Raw genomic sequence first — 16181 nt, forward strand, 5'->3', positions numbered from 1 at the left:
CAGAGGCACACAAACGGCAGGCTGAGACCGGCATCATCAATTCTCCCTGGCAGCAGCGCAGTGAGAAATCAGGTATGCGGGCCGCACAGGAAGAATGGAAGTGGGCGATTGATTGCTGCAAGGGTTCAACACAGAGTGCTTGTAGCAGTGATTTGTGTTATTCTCATTTATAACTAGATATCCAGGCAATGGTATAAATAGTCTTCTTGCCTGTGTATGCCAGTTATGATTATATATAGCAGCTTTGTTCATACACCTTGTGGCAATGTTATCCTAAAGAAGATTTTTTGAAATGGTAGTGTGAGGCACCTACCTTGGAACTGGGTTATCATCTGTGTTTGTGGAACATGGAAATATGAAAGAATGCATCTTTCATGCCGATCTTGAAGTCTACTTGGTTTAGCAGCGTTATCCCTTCCGAGGTGGTGTCATTCTGAATGTCTGTGTCTTTACAAAGTTGTTTACCGGCCTTACACAGAGCATGGCCCATAGGTTGAGTACATACCCTTGTTTCTGTCTTGCAGACGTACCTCTTCAGTCCCCTTTTCTAGTTTTGCCAGAACCTAGCCACAGAGTACTTGAAGGTGTTTGGGTTCTGTGTGGGTTTTCCGAGGAGTAATGTACGGTGGCATTATAAACACCATGGTATAAATACCACGTTTTTGCCTCTTGTGCGTGGGCAAATTGTTGTATTCTTCCCCCTGCAGGGGTGGCTTGCTAGAGCACCAGGTGATTGGAGTCATTGCTTAGGGGCTGTAAAAATGGCTAATAAAAATGTGGTAAAATGCTGTAAACATTGGTCTCCATTTTTCTTTGTTACACATTTATTGGATTAAACTACTTTAAAGCATTAATATGTTTATGTTTTTAGATTAATTCTATTGAGTTTAAGGATTGGTGACGTATTGTTTTTAATATTTTTCAGCCCTGCCTGTGTTGCAGGTTGAAAACCAGTTAGTCAAAGACATGAGTAGCGTTTTATGATGGCAGCATGTGCTGTCTGACATTCTGCAAAGTCTGCTGCAATCTGGGCTGATCTTGATGACTTCTGTTAAAATGGTCACCAGGGGGAGCATGGCGAGCAGTAGATAGCTGCGCCAGCTCCCGAGCCGGGACCACAAAGGCAGACGGACCCCACCTTTCCCCCCGGGCGGCAAAGAATACCCCGCACGGGAGAGACAAGCCTGGGGCACCTCTGCTCCAAAGCTGGAACGGATCTGACGTTGGATGCCGAAGTTAGCTGTGCCAACAGCAGTCGATGGAGCAGGAGACACAGAGGAGCTGCGCACCAGAGGAGACAGGCCACGCGAGTGCTCTCCGTGCTGCGGGCGAGTTGAGAAGCGGTGACCACTGCTCCACCCCCCAACCCCGTAGAGCAGAGTGAACAAGGGGCCTGGGGGCCAGACCATTGGAGAGCCACAGCCAGCAGGGGTCCAGCTGGGCCTGCAGTGAGTGTGGTGGGCCCAGTGAGGGAGCATTGAGACTGTAGCTTCCCTGGAGGACACTCTTCAAGGTCACAGGCGACGCACAGGTTGGAATGTGTAGGCAACAGCATCCCACCAGGGGTGCGGGGGCTGGTAAGGAGAGGGGTAGGCCCGGAGACGCACCAATCGAGTGGCGCTTGGAAGTGTGGGCGCAGGAGGAGTGAAGCGCAGGAGACCCCTTGGTGGAGACTGCTGGGGTCCCCTTTTGAGGCAGACCCAGGAGGGGCCTGTGCTGTGGCCCATGAGCTGGTAGGGCACTTTGTGACTGGTGACCTGGTGCGGGAGGCCCATTGAGAGAGTCCAAATCTGGAGATACCTAAATAAGGAGGTGGCTGCCCTGCGATGAAGGCCTAGTATGGGCACACTAGTGGTGAGGTGTGGGACCCCAGGACGTTAACGGGGGCGTGTGCCTGCCTCGCCAAACTACTGGAACATCTAACACTGTAGCCCCTGAGAAACACTAGCGGACTACAGAGGAACCCCCACGGGGAAAGTGAGAAAGTAGGGCAGAGACACGAGGGCAGGCTCCAACTGCGCTGTGGAGGGAGACTGTTGCGAGCCCCCAACAATAGAGCCCCCAGACCCAGAGTTGTGATAGGAGGTGTGAGCCCTTGGGTTAGTGCCGGAGCATGGGGTCGCCTTATTGTACACTACAATAAAATGGCCCCCCTTGGTCCAATCTAGTGGAAGTCTTGGGGACACCAAAGGAGACTTCTGACCACTGGGGAGAGTGAAGCGACTACTGGAGACCCTAGATCCCCTATGGACTGGAAAGGGACATTAGGTTGATTTACATGCCCACTGGGCTGGGGCTCTGAGAGCACTGCCCTAGGGAGGAAAATGCAGGAAGGAGGGGAGGACCCCATATCAACGAAGAGGGACAGCCCCTCCTTGATGGAGGAGAATCGAGGAATGAGGGCGGATATTGGAGGCAAAGTGGACAAAATCAACATCCGGATTGATGCAATAGACGAGAGGTTACAAAAGCAGTGGAAAATAATCAGTCCTCTCTTGAAACTTTGAAAACCCAGATAGATATGAGGATGGTGGAACTTGAGAGGAGAGAGGGCGAAATCACACTTAAAATGGACGATTACGAGAATCAAGAAACAACTTGTGATTCTTTGGGGTGCCGGAGAAGGAGAGGGAGACGGAAAGAGATCTCTTCAAGGTTGTCCATGAAACGGCAAAAGTGCTCATTGGAGATGATGAAAATGACAAGCCCAAAATTGAAAGGGGACACAGAGTGGGTGGAGCAGGCAGAAGCCCGAGATCCATGCTGGCTCGGTTCCATAACTATCCAGACAAGCAGAAGATATTGGAGAAGGCGGAGGGCGGGGTAGGCACGGTGACACTGTGCAATGCCAAAGTTGCGATTTTTCAAGACCCGTCTTCACTTACGTTTTCAAAGAGACGTCTGTGAGCACCCCTCACTAAATGACTGAATGAGAAGGAGGTACGAAAGCGATGGGGCTTCACCTTCTCCATCTATTTTGAGGTGGACGGGTACGACTACAAACTAGTTACGGAGGAAGATATACACAGGGTCACCAGGGAACTGATGGGGGAAGCTGAGTCCACATCAGAGTGAGTATCAAAGGGCCCACAGGAAAGGAGATGGCGCATACAAAGACCAAAGAGGCAAAAGGTGCCAGGCTCAAGAAATACAGGAAACTTAACACCCCGCTAACAGGGGACACTTGACCGACGGCCTGTGCATCTCGGTGGGGACCGCTGTTGAAATGTTGGAATGTTGACATGTTATGGTACGAAGAGGGGAGGCGGCTCTCCGTTTTTATGGTGTTCAAATGGTTGGCCCAAGGCTCGAGTCCTATTGGTGGTCCGGAATTCATCCAGAGATGGTAACTGTCGGAAACCGGGTGCCACAAAGAAGGTGAGAGGGGGGAGAGGAATACGACTATTACGCGCTGTCACGAGCCACACTGAGACTACCTGGGGTCTGAGGAGGTCTGTCCAAAGGGATTTGCCGAAGGAGGGGAGATTTTGGACCTAAACAGTGGGGAGGAGAATGATTGCTTACGGATCTGCACATTGAATGTTAAGGGGCTTAACTCACCGACCAAGAGGTGCATAGTGGCCAGAGAATATTCGGAGATCTGGCATTGATGTTCTCTTTCTCCAGGGGACTCAGTTTTCCAAGGGTGAAGAGAGGAGAATATCCTGTGGTCTTGTGGGACAGGAACAATGGAGTTCTGGGGACTCAAGAACAGGGGGTGGGTGGGGGGGAATTGGTATCCTGCTACAGAGGAGATTGAAAATGGAGGTAGTGAAAGTGTGGAGGTGGCCAGAGGGAAGAGCGGTACTACTCTCTGGTCTCATGCGGCCTCCTAATCATGGTCAGCTACCTTTCTCGAGCCCATGCTAGCAAGACTTCTGAAAGAGGTGAGGGGACACCTGGTATTGTGGGGTTGGGGGGTCGTCTCAACATGTGGGCATATGTGCAGTGGGATAGGAGAACCATGGGAACAACGGCAAGGGACGCACATGTGGGGGGATGGATTACAGGCTTGTTTGGACTTGCATGGCTTATGGGATGCTTGGCGCGTCTTCCACCCCCAGGAATTAGGATTTACGTTTTACTCTGTGTCCCATGGGACATATACTAGGATTGATCACTTGTGTGCGCCAAGAGAGCTTCTCGGGTGGCATTGGGTTCTGAAATCCACCCGATTGCATGGGCAGACCACGACATGGTATCCCTGGATTTGACCCCGGCTTGGGCTGAGCCCTGGGAAATCGATATGGAGGTGAAACGAATCCCTATGGAAGGACACAGCCTTTAGGGAGGAGTTTGAAGAGGCGATGAAGGAGTACTTCCTCTTGAATGATACAGGAGAGGTGGATCAGGGTACGGTTTGGGATGCGGACAAGGCGACATGGAGGGGTCTTGTGATTAGGGGGGGTACGTAAAAAGAGGGGGCGGACCTTGTTGGAAAATAGACTGCTTGCAGAGATAGGAACCTTGGAGGAAAGAATACAAGCTATGGAAGAAGGGGCAGGGGAGTGGATAGAGGAAGTAAGGGGCAAGAGGGAGGAACTCTGCCTTTTAGAAGAAAAGGCAATCTGGAAGCTCAAGTTTCTAAAGCAAAAGTATTATGAAAAAGGGGACAAGGCAGACACCCTGCTGGCAGCGTGGTTGCAAAGCCAAAGGGTGGAAAGATGGATATTGGGTTTGGAGGGCCCAAGGACACCCTAGTGACATCACCTGGGAGGGATGGGCCTAAATACAAATAGATTGTGTACTAATCAGCTAGACCAGATTCCTTGTCTATTGGATACTTAGCTCACATGCACATCCATGTGACCAGCCCACACATTTATACATCCATCCTTGGCCTAGACCAACCTTGACCACCCATCCGCATAGCTGCACCCAATCATGCTGGGCTGGCTAACAGTCATTATGTTCCTGTTCCTTCTTATACCTAACCACGCTCCCTGCTCGGGAAGCCTCTACAATGTACCCAAAAATGGCCTCTCCAAACCAGCCTGCCCAAGGCACCATCCCATCCCATGCCCCACGCCAATCTTGCCCTCCCTTTCACCATTCCCACTAGCTACCAATGACGCCCTCAAAGCTAACACTCAGGCTTTCACTCTTGACACCCCCACCGCAACAAAACCACTAAAGCACCCTCAGAAGCATAGTAACTCAGAAGAAACCCAATCACTACCTGTCTCCGGCAAAGCCAGACGGTTACGCTTAAGAGCACGAACCCAGTATCATGTCAACTATCATACAGCCCAAGATACACCATCTACCACCTTTCCTACTAAATCACCCCTAAACGACCATCCTCCCACGCCCAAAATCAATTCCAAAATAAGTATCACGCCTAGATGCATGACCATTGGGTCTATAACACCTGTTAACTTAGTCTGACCATCACAAAATAATGTTCACCTTCAACTCCCTTGAACCCATTGCAACCACTACTAAAATCTCTAATTCTTACGAAACCAGAAACCTCTGCAAACTTACCTCAGAAATTCTAGAACCACTATTGTCCAAAGCACTAGACACGATATCCATCCCTGATGAAAACCCCAATACACTAGCAGCTGCTTACCACAACTGCCTCACGTCTACCATCAATGCAGTAGCCCCACTCATCACAAAAACCAGGCGTTCAGAAAAACGATTGTGCTTCTTGTTCAATGAGGAACTGGTCACACTCAGGAGAACCAAACAGGCCCATGAACACACCTATAGAAAACATCCTTCACCAGAAACTGAAACAGCCTACCAGGAAGCAAACAGAACTTACAAAAAAGCCATCATCAACCATAAAGCTGGCGCCTTTAAAACTCGGATCAGCAATGCTATTGCTGACTCAAAAGAACTATTCTCAATCCTTAAAGAATTGGAAAACCCCATACCAACTACTAACTGTACTGATTCTAGTAAAGAATGGTGCACCACTATCCAAGATGCTCTCGCTGCCAAGATCAACCTCCTTCAAAATAAAATCCAAACTAAAAAACAACTCCTAGCAGATAAACCTGCCACTGGCATGCACACACCCGCCTTTAATGACAATACCAAACCAATATTCCAGTTCACTCCAGTTTCACAAGAATTAGTGTTTAATACCATATCCAAGCTAAAAGCTTCCAACTGCAAGGGAGACCCCGTCCCTGCAAAAGTAGTCAAATCCTGCGCCCACGCACTGACACCTATCATAACGAACTGTATAAATGCCTCCTTTGACAATAACGTGGTGCCAGCTAGCATTAAGTAAGCTTGGGTTACCTCTTTGTTAAAAAAGCCTAACCTTGACCCCACTGTGCCCACGAACTATATAGACCAATAACAACGATCCCGTTCTTATTAAAAATCCTTGAAAAAATAGCCTATAACCAGGTTCAAGTACACCTAGAACAGAACTAACTCCTAGGAAACAGATAATCTGGTTTCCGCCCTAACCACAGCACAGAAACAGCCCTCCTGGATCTCAAAATTCAAATGGCCACTATCAGAGACTCCGGAAAGCTCTGTATCTTACTCTTATTGGACCTCTCTGCAGCGTTTGACCTTGTGGACTACAACAAACTCTGCACCTCCCTAGCTAAAGATTTCAACTTCTCCAGGGACGCCACCACCTGGATCAAATCTTTCCTGGCGGAACAAACATCCAGAGTGTCCATAGGCAAAGAAGCGTCAGGCCCCATACCAGCCCCCATCGGAGTGCCACAAGGATCCTGCCTTTCACCCACACTTTATAATGCTTACACGAAGCTCCTCTTCTCAGCCCTGCACAATATGGGTGTCATCTACACCAATTTTGCAGATGACACCAATATCCTTACCACTGTCAAAGGGAACTACATACAAGACACATCTACCATAAATAAAATGTATTCCATAATCCAAAATTGGATGGCTCTAAATAGCCTCTGCCTTAATGATGAAAAGACAGAGATTCTCATTGTGTGCTCCCAACCAAAAATAAAACGCCCTTCAGTCAGACTATGCCACCATTAACATAGACGGTACTATCATCCCAGTTCTCAAGCATGTCAAAACATTACGAGTCTATTTGGATTCCAATATCTCCCTGACCAAACACATCAGTGCACTCTCATCTTCCACATCCTACACCTCTAAACTCATTTCTCTCAGCCGCCAATTCTTGTCCCCCCTCTAACTGCATTACCCTAGACAAGGCCTTCATTTTATCAAGACTCGACTATTGCAATGTATTATTACTGGGCACCACGGCCACCAACCTCAATAAATTGCAGATGATACAAAACAAAGCCCTAAGGGCGGCCCTTGGAATAAGAAAATCGGATCATATATCAATAACCAGAAGAGAGCACCACTGCTCCCATCTACCTGAACCATGTAATATCAAAAGAAATAAGTACCAGATCACTAAGATCTAATAACCACTCACTACTGACAATACCCCACTACAAAAAGACAAGAGCAGGGGGTGCCAGTTTCCAATACTTAACCCCGAAACACTCTTCCACTTTCCATCAAAAATGAGGGAACCCTCAAGGGGTTCAACAAAACTGCTGAAAACCTGGCTATTTAATCAATACCAATAACATAGCCCTCACAACAATGTAATGAATGCATCCTCAAGCTATATGCAACTTCGCCTTGATACCCCAGGGTCTGGGCGAGAAACAAATGTAATAAAATAAAAATAAAAAATAGTTGAAGGTTTCAACGACTTTTATGAGGATTTATATAAGGGAGGGACCAGTTATCAGGGGATGGGGTGGCAGTCTATTTGGAGGAAGTGTCCCTTCTGCCACTGACTCAGGAAGAGGCAAGGTCGATGGGTGACCCCATCACGGGGAGGAAATCATGCATGCCATATGGAAATTACACTTAGATAAGGCACCAGGGGAAGACGGGTCCACTGCAGGCTTTTAAAAGACATTTACAGGGACACTGGTCCCACATCTGATTAAATTGTTCAATAACATACTTTAAACCGGACGGGCCGCTGAGATCCTGCATAAGGGCGCTCATCTCGCTTATACCCAAAGAGGGTAGGGATCCCTGGCTCAGTAACTCGTATTGCCCAATCCCTTTCCTCAACGTGGATGCAGAATGGTTCATGCATGTTCTGGCAACCAGGCTGGATGCCCACATGCCGAGGTTGGCGCATGCGGACCAGGTGGGTTTAATTAGGGGCCGCCAAGGAGCGGACACAATGCGTAAAACCCTCCATTTGATCGAAGGGGTCTGAGGCGGGGGAGGGAACTCCAAGCTCCTATAAGTTGACACAGAAAAAGCATTTGACAGAGTGGACTGAGGCTTCCTAAGGGCGGTTCTTGTCAAGTTTGGAATAGGGGAAACGTTTCTGCAGGGAACCATTGCACTGTATTCAGAACCAACGGCCTGTGTGGCCGCAAATGGGAATTACTCACAATGGTTTGGGCAAGCTCGGGGCACCAGACAGCGGTGTCCCCTCTCGCCACTTCTTTTTGCGCTGTCCTTGGAGCCCCTGGCCTAGAGGCTGTGGAGCGACCCCCGGGAGGAGGGAATTATCGTGGGTGGAGTGGAGTACAAGCTGGATTTACATGCCGATGAAATCTTATTGCATCTTAGAAAGCCGCCGTCCTCGGTCTCAGTGGCGGTGGAAATACTGGAGCAATATGGGGTCTTTGCAGGCTTTAAAATTAAAGGGAAATCCATCGTCTTCCCACTGGACCCGGAGGGGGAGGACAATCGGCACAACCTAACCGCACTTCATCCTCTTGTATGGGGAAAATCGAGGCAAATCCACATGTGCAGATTCTGCAACAAACAACCCCAGGGAGGACCTGAAGAAACCCAATGAAAAGCTCCAGATGTCAGTTGCAGAACCAGAAGCTCCAGAAGAAGTTGCAGAATAGCAGGAGGCACTCCAATGTAAGACAATGGGATATGCAGTTGAGTCTTGCCCCCAAAGTCTCTTTCCCCCAGAACGGAGGGATCCAAGGGGGGGGAATAGCTTGAATAATTGCCCACCCCAGTACCCATAGGCAAGTACTTACAGGAGGTTCCAGCAGAAAAGGCTCCAGCACAGCGAAGCGTGGGTAAGCACACTCTTCTTTCCTAGGAGCAGTTTACAGGATGTGGTACCAAAAGTGGTCTAAATCAGTTAGAGCCAATACGGAGGCTGCCATGCTGGCTTAGAAAGAGCCCATGTGGTCAGAACAGCCAATTTTGAACATACCTTGTTGGTTTGCCTAAACAAAAAAGCCATAAAATACAAATATGGCCAAGATTAGGATTTAAATAATACACTGGTACCATACCAAAAAGGTACATTTGACTACTCATTAAGTAAAATGGCTTGCATCACTGGTGAAGCCAAAACTACAATACAGCTGCCACCAACCTGTTCCCTAAAACCTAATATGATCACCCTCAAGCAAAAATGGGGTGCCAGAGATGGACCATCTGGGACTGGGTGCCTTAGGGGGTGACCCAATACATGTATCTTAAGGCAAAAAGGTTTGCAATGGCACCAGGACTTTAGGAGTAGCCCCTCTGATTACCAAAAACAAGCCACTGATCCAAAAAATAGAGGAAGGAAAAGGGAAACATTTGAGGGGTCTGCAAAAGTGGCACTAGAATGTCCCCCAAAACATGAATTCTGACTTAACAAGTGAGGCCCCTCAAGTACTGTCCCCGTTATCTCCAAAGAGACGGAATCTGCAACCCGAGAACAGAAACTACGTCTGGCCAGCCCCAATCTCAATAGGGAAACTCAGCTCTGCACAGACAATCTCTGGGCCAACTCTGCAGCATTTATCATTATCAGTAGTCTCCCCTGGCTCCCGGGATACATTTCAAGTTCCTGGTCTTCAGAAACTGTTCTTCTGAAACAGGTTTGCATACACATGTTAAAAGGCCGCCCTGACCACATTGTTTCTTTATAGGACTGGAGACCTTTCTCTGCAGTCATCCCTCCTTCTTGCTTTCAATCATGAAACCTGAGCGTGGAAGTCTTCTGTGGGATCATCCTAACTCCCCAGTATGTAGTCCACATTTTTTTCCTCTCTGTCAGGAGACCTGTAACTACTACTTACTGTTGAGTTCACCATAACCCACACAACTATTGGGTTTGATCCTGGAGCTTTCTATGGGGAAACATTTCTGACTCTTCTAAAGTGCCCAAAATAACTGAAAACATTTACTTACCTGTGAACTTTGAATGAACAGTGGTCTAGATAAATGAACTGGACGTTTTAAGAGAATGCTGTGAATTAGAACCGCATTCTTTCTATTTTTAAAGGTTTTGTATGAGTCTAAGAAACATTAATTTCCACTGTAGCACTACAACTTGTGCTTAATATTGGGACGACATTTGTGAGTGTGTTACTTATGTGCTAAAATGTCTTTGGTGTCCACTTCAGTATTTCAGTACTTTTAGAATTGACTCTTTATGCACAAAATGTTTTATAAATCTAGTATATATTTTTTGAATATTCTGCTTCGACAATCATTATTTGGTGTGTGTCTGTGTGTGTGATCTGCATCATATAGTAGCTCACTCCTCTTCTAAAAGTGGAACTATAATGCTCTGTTACTTTTAACAGCAAGAAACCTGCGCGCACAAAAACATCCATTTTGGTCTCTCTGAACCCCATACCAGAGGTATTCAGAAAAACCAAAGAGGCTCCTTAAACCTCATACTTTATGTACCTTCTCATACTTGAGCTAGACCTTCATGTCCTCCCTGCATACCCTTCTAGTCCCTGGGTGGACCTGTCAGTAACTCCCTATGTTATTGCGTCCCAGGGCAGGACTCCCCACTTACCCTCTCATCTCTGAGCTGGCCCCTGAGATCCTCTTCCCCACGGTTCTTCTCCTCATGCAGCTCCCGCAGCTCCTTCTCATACTTGGCACGGATGCCCAGCACCTCCTTCTCGTGGTGCAGCTTCACATTGCTAACATTCTCCTTGTGCTTAGTCTTTTCCTGCTGCATCTCAATTGCCATCTCATCCAGCATAGCTTTTCGCTTGTCTGCGATCTGAGAGAAGGAAAGGGCAAGACATGGATTAAATGACTGAAGGGAATGGAAAAGTGTTTCAACAGATGCAGGCAACACAAATGTCTTGGAGGAAGTAGTCCAGTCCAGGTTGGAGCCAAACTAAAGATACGAGAGAAGAAAACATCAACAGAAAGAGAATACCCATGTCATTTGAAGTCAAAAACCAACAACCAAATCTGAATTAGAATGAGGTAAATGTGTAAGTGTTCATTGAAAAACAGTGGTACTTGCATTATGACAAAATCTATAGTGAGGCTAATGCTGCAAGTCAAGGAATTGGGTGCATTAGCAGAGCAGTGTGTTGGTCTCAGTGCTTGAATAACGGGGTGTGGAGATGAAGACTTGGCTCCATTGGCCTTCATGCTGGAATAATTGATGGTGCCACAAATAAGAATAGGAGAGCTTTGGCAGAGCCAAACGTGTGCCCCAGTATTTGAACAGGGAGAGGTGCTGCAGGTCAAAGTGAAAAGTGATCTGCACAGGAAGAATTAAGTGCCATTTATGGGTTGTAATATTAAATCAGTAGCAATTCATTCTAAAAGCAATTATATAAACTAAAGAGATTACATGACACAGGTATATGTTTCTTATACACCAGGGATCTGCTACCTTTACATCAGCAGATGCTTTGGAATACAACTCCCATCAAACGTACCAGCATAGTCAATAGTGAGAAATCCCAGGAGTCACAGGTTGCAGACACCAAGGGTCAGATTCTCAGAAAATGGCACAAATGAAAGGAGCACAGTGAATGTGCTAGTTTTATTCACAAAGATGACCTCAGCATTCCAAGAGGGAGAGGATAATAGCACAGTGATGTGCTGGGGTGGGACAAAACCTGATTTGCATATTGTCTTTTCCCTTTCTGTAATGGCTTGGTAGGTGAATATTGATGATCTGGAGGGTTGCCCACAGCAATGCCAGAGGTTAAGATAATTTCTAAACCTTCCAGCCATCACCTCTTTTGTGGTGCTTTAGTCACTCCGAGTGGGACAGGTATGCCCAAACGTGGATCCCTTGCCTGCTGGGCATAGAGACCCAGGCTACTCCTCACTAATGAGGCTCAATGAGGCTAAAACATGCCTGGGGATCCTTGTGGTCTCCTGAAGAAGTAATGTGACCTAGCAGTTTGGGCTGGAGGGATGCCAGCAGTTAAGATTAACCCTTTGTCCATCAACACTTGTTTTGTGTTAGTCAGCCCCTTTGCACACATTCAGTTGGGAGCACGCTCCCAACACTGAAGTATGACAGGCTCTCAACAAAACGTAGCACAATTTATTGATATGATGACAGAGAAAAGAACAAGTTACTTCTTACCTTGAAACGTTCTTTCGATGGGATGTTCCTCCGACGTATTCCTTATCTTAGATATCTCCTTCCAGCTCTGCTGGCCTCGGAAAATTTTTCTCTAGAGGGCGCTGCGCGTCGACGTCCGCCGAGTCGATGTCCCTCGACAGCCGCCGTATCGACGTCATCCTGCCTATAAAGGCCACGCGCAGCGTCCGTTGCTCAGTTCTGTTTTGTAGCCCACAGTATTTCTGTCTGGACTAGACTAATCACCCTGAAGGAGCGTAAACTGTAACAACAAGGGAAGTAGAACTGCGGGGATGGATGGGAGGGTCGATAAGGAATACGTCAGAGGAACATCCCATCGAAAGAACGTTACAAGGTAAGAAGTAACTTGTTCTTCGAAGGGATTGTGTCCTCCGACATATTCCTTATATTAGATAGGCTCCCATAGCGGTATTCTATTATTGGAGGTGGGAGTACTGACTGCATGCTGCCTTCTATTGATGAATAGAGTGCAATACTCCCCTTCCAAACCTAGTCTCTTGACTGGAGGAGGAATCCAAGTTGTAAAATCGTGTAAAGGTATGGACGGACGACCATGTGGCGGGCGCACAAATGTCTTTAACCGGCACTCCTCTTTTGAGGGCCGATGAAGTTGCAATACCTCTGGTCGAATGAGCCCTAAGGTTTTGAGGGGGCTCTTTTCCTGCCAGTTTATAACATTCCAAAATGGCCAGAATGATCCATCTGGAAATGGTCTGCTTAGTAATCGGTAACCCCAGCTTGTGACCTGTGTATCCTACAAACAGCTGGTCTGCTTGTCTTATCCTGGCCAGTCTACTGATGTAAAAACTTAAAGCCCTTCTAGGGTCCAGCCTGTGTAACCTCTCTTCCTCTTTCCCCGGATGAGGAGGAGGATAGAAAGATGGCAGGGTAATCTTCTGAGTGATATGGAATTGCAGGACAACTTTGTCTTTGTGAAAGATTGTATGAGGGGGTTTACAAGAAAGAGCTTGTAACTCGCTCACCCTTCTAGCAGATGTAAGTGCTATTAATAAAACAGTTTTAAGGGTAAGAAATCTTAACGAACAAGAATGGAGTGGTTCGAAAGGTGTGCCCATCAAGAAAGTTAAGACTAAGTTTAAATCCCATAGGGGAACCTGGAATGGTCTTGGGGGATAAACGTTGGTTAACCCCTTTAGAAACTGTATTACCAAGGGTAACTTGAAATAGGATGGTTCTTCCGCAGTGCGCTTAAAGATCGATAGCGCTGCGAGATAGCCCTTAATGGTGCCAACTTGAAGGCCTGAATTCGCCAAATAGAGTAGGAAGGACAAAACCATTGGTGTACCACATGAAAAAGGGTCGATATTCTTTTCTCTACACCAGCTGCAAAATCTGTTCCAACGGCAGCGGTATAAAGACTTTGTTGCTGGCCTCCTTGCCGAAAGCAACACCTCCATAACATCATCAGGGAGGTCCCAATCCTTGTACCTCAGCCTTTCAGAAGCCAAGCGTGAAGGTTGAGGGTTTTGATGTCTGGATGGAGAACCTGACCTCCCTTCTGTGAGAGTAGGTTCTCTCTGAGTGGAAGTCGAATTGGAGGGCAGATGGACAAGTCTAGAATGTCCGGTTACCACGTTCTCCTGGCCCAATTCGGGGCAATTAGGATCATGGTTTTCCGGAATCTTCTCAACCTCCTGATCATTTGAGGAATGACAGGGACCGGTGGAAACGCGTACAGATGTGGAAACTCCCAGTCCACTATGAACGCGTCTCCCAGAGCTCCTCTCGGGGGAAATTCTCTTGAGCAGAACAGGTCGCACTTCCTGTTGACACTGGTGGTGAACAGATCCCCCTGAGGGGTTCCCCAAAGGGTGAAGATCTCTTGAAGGACTTCCTGAGCTAGTTCCCACTCGTGGGAGACTGTGCTCTGCCTGCTCAGAGCGTCTGCTGTCAAGTTCTTCTCTCCGGCTAGGTGAACTGCCGATAGAGAGATTCCTTCTTGGATTGCCCAAAACCAGAGCTGCATCGCCTCTCTGCACAGAGGTAGTGATCCTACGCCTCCTTTTTTGTTGAGGTAATGCATGGCCACTGTGTTGTCCGTCATTATCAGGACATTCTTTCCTTGTACAGATGGCAGAAAAGCCTTCAGCGCAAGTCTGATGGCCCTCAGCTCTAACAGGTTGATGTGTAGTCTGGACTCCGATGGAGACCAACGACCGCTGATGGTCAAGTCGGTATCGTGGGCTCCCCACCCCGTGAGTGAGGCATCTGTGACTACTGTTATCTCTGGCCAAGGTTGCCAAAACTGCTCTCCTTTCAGAATGTTCTCCTGACAGGCCCACCACTGAAGGTCTCAAGCCACCCTGTCGGGAACCTGAAGAAGATCTGTCATTCTTCCTGAGAATTGTGGCCACTGAGTCCTCAGTGCCCACTGGAGAGATCTCATTCTCAGTCGAGCCTCTGGCACTAGGAAAATGCAGGCTGCCATGAGGCCTAGCAACCTCAAAAAGTCGAAGGCTGGGAGACGTTGGGCATTTTGGAACTTGGTAACCATCTGTAGAATATCTTGAACCCTCACCTCTGGTGGCGAGGCTTTTCCCAGGGAAGTGTCCAGGATCGCTCCGATGAACTGGAGTCTCTGTGATGGTATAATTTGTGACTTCTTTAAATTGAGGGAGAAACCCAGTCTGTGAAGGGAGTGGCAAACGTGATTTAGCTGGATCTGAGCTTGTTCCGAAGATACAGCCCTGATCACCCAATCGTCCAGGTAGGGGTAGACGTGAATCCCTTCTCTCCTTAGACTTGCCGCCACTACCGACATTAACTTGGTGAAGACCCTCGGGGCGGAGGTCAGCCCAAATGGCAGTACCCGAAATTGATAATGAGAGTTGCCAATTGCGAACCTCAGGTATTTCCTGTGTTTGAGATGGATAGGAACATGGAAATAAGCGTCCTGGAGGTCCAGAGATACCAACCAGTCCTGGAACTGAAGGGCCTGAAGGATCTGAGAAAGAGTTACCATCTTGAATTTGTCTTTCCTGAGGATTTTGTTCAATTCTCGCAAGTCGAAGATGGGTCTCAGTCCTCCGTCTTTCTTTGGAATGAGAAAGTAAGGGGAGTACCAGCCCTTGTTCCTCTCCGCTACAGGTACCGGTTCTATGGCACCTTTCTCTAGCAGGTCTAAAATTTCCTGCAAGAGGAGCGGATCTGGAGCTTTCTGAGAGCTGATCCCCGGTGGATGACTCTGAGGTATGCGTAGGAGAGGCAGGCAGTAACCTTGGGCAACAGGTTCCAATGCCCAAGCATCTGACGTGATAGCCTGCCATTCCGCCAGATGTTGAGTCAACCTGCCTCCTACAGGTGTCCTGTGAGGGAAGTCCTCAGAGTGGTTTTGGGGCGGCTGATGCAGATGCCTATGGTAAAGAGGCACCTGTTGTTGCTGCGGCTTTTGAATATCTACCCCGTCCACCTCAGGTAGTTCTTCTTTGTCCCCTTTGAGCCGGTCGTCCTCTACCTCTTCTGAATGCGGAGTAGAAGCGAAAGGACTTGCCCCTCGCAGAGGTTCCTGTGGGACGAAAAGGTGTCTGACGGATTGCAGCGCCTAGGGATTTTGCTGCTGCTTTTGATGTCTGCAGTTTTTATAAACTGTCATCCGCCTTTTTCCCAAACAAAGAAGAGCCATCGAATGGCATGTTCAAGAGCCTGGCTTGCACATCTGGGGCAAAACCAGACTTTCTCAACCAAGCGAATCTCCTGGGTTGTTGTACTTGCCGCCATTGCTCTGCTGATACTGTCAGCCGAATCAATGCCCGTTGGAGGGATTCGCACATAGCGTCTTTACCGTCCTGTATGATATTAAAGAACGCTTCCCTTT

At 47.8% G+C, this 16181-nt stretch overlaps 1 protein-coding gene across 2 annotated transcripts in view; it reads right to left on the bottom strand.

Moving 5' to 3' along the window:
- Positions 1-16181, bottom strand: part of GRIPAP1 (GRIP1 associated protein 1) — a 1613923-nt gene that overhangs the window by 1081260 nt on the left and 516482 nt on the right. For both annotated transcript variants that reach the window (XM_069645489.1, XM_069645490.1), the window contains one exon: positions 10778-10990. In XM_069645489.1, coding sequence (XP_069501590.1) covers positions 10778-10990 — 213 coding nt within the window. The remainder of the gene's footprint in view (positions 1-10777; positions 10991-16181) is intronic.

This window comes from Ambystoma mexicanum, chromosome 2p (genome assembly GCF_040938575.1).
Source record: "Ambystoma mexicanum isolate Mex_15411 chromosome 2p, UKY_AmexF1_1, whole genome shotgun sequence".
NCBI lineage: Eukaryota > Metazoa > Chordata > Amphibia > Caudata > Ambystomatidae > Ambystoma > Ambystoma mexicanum.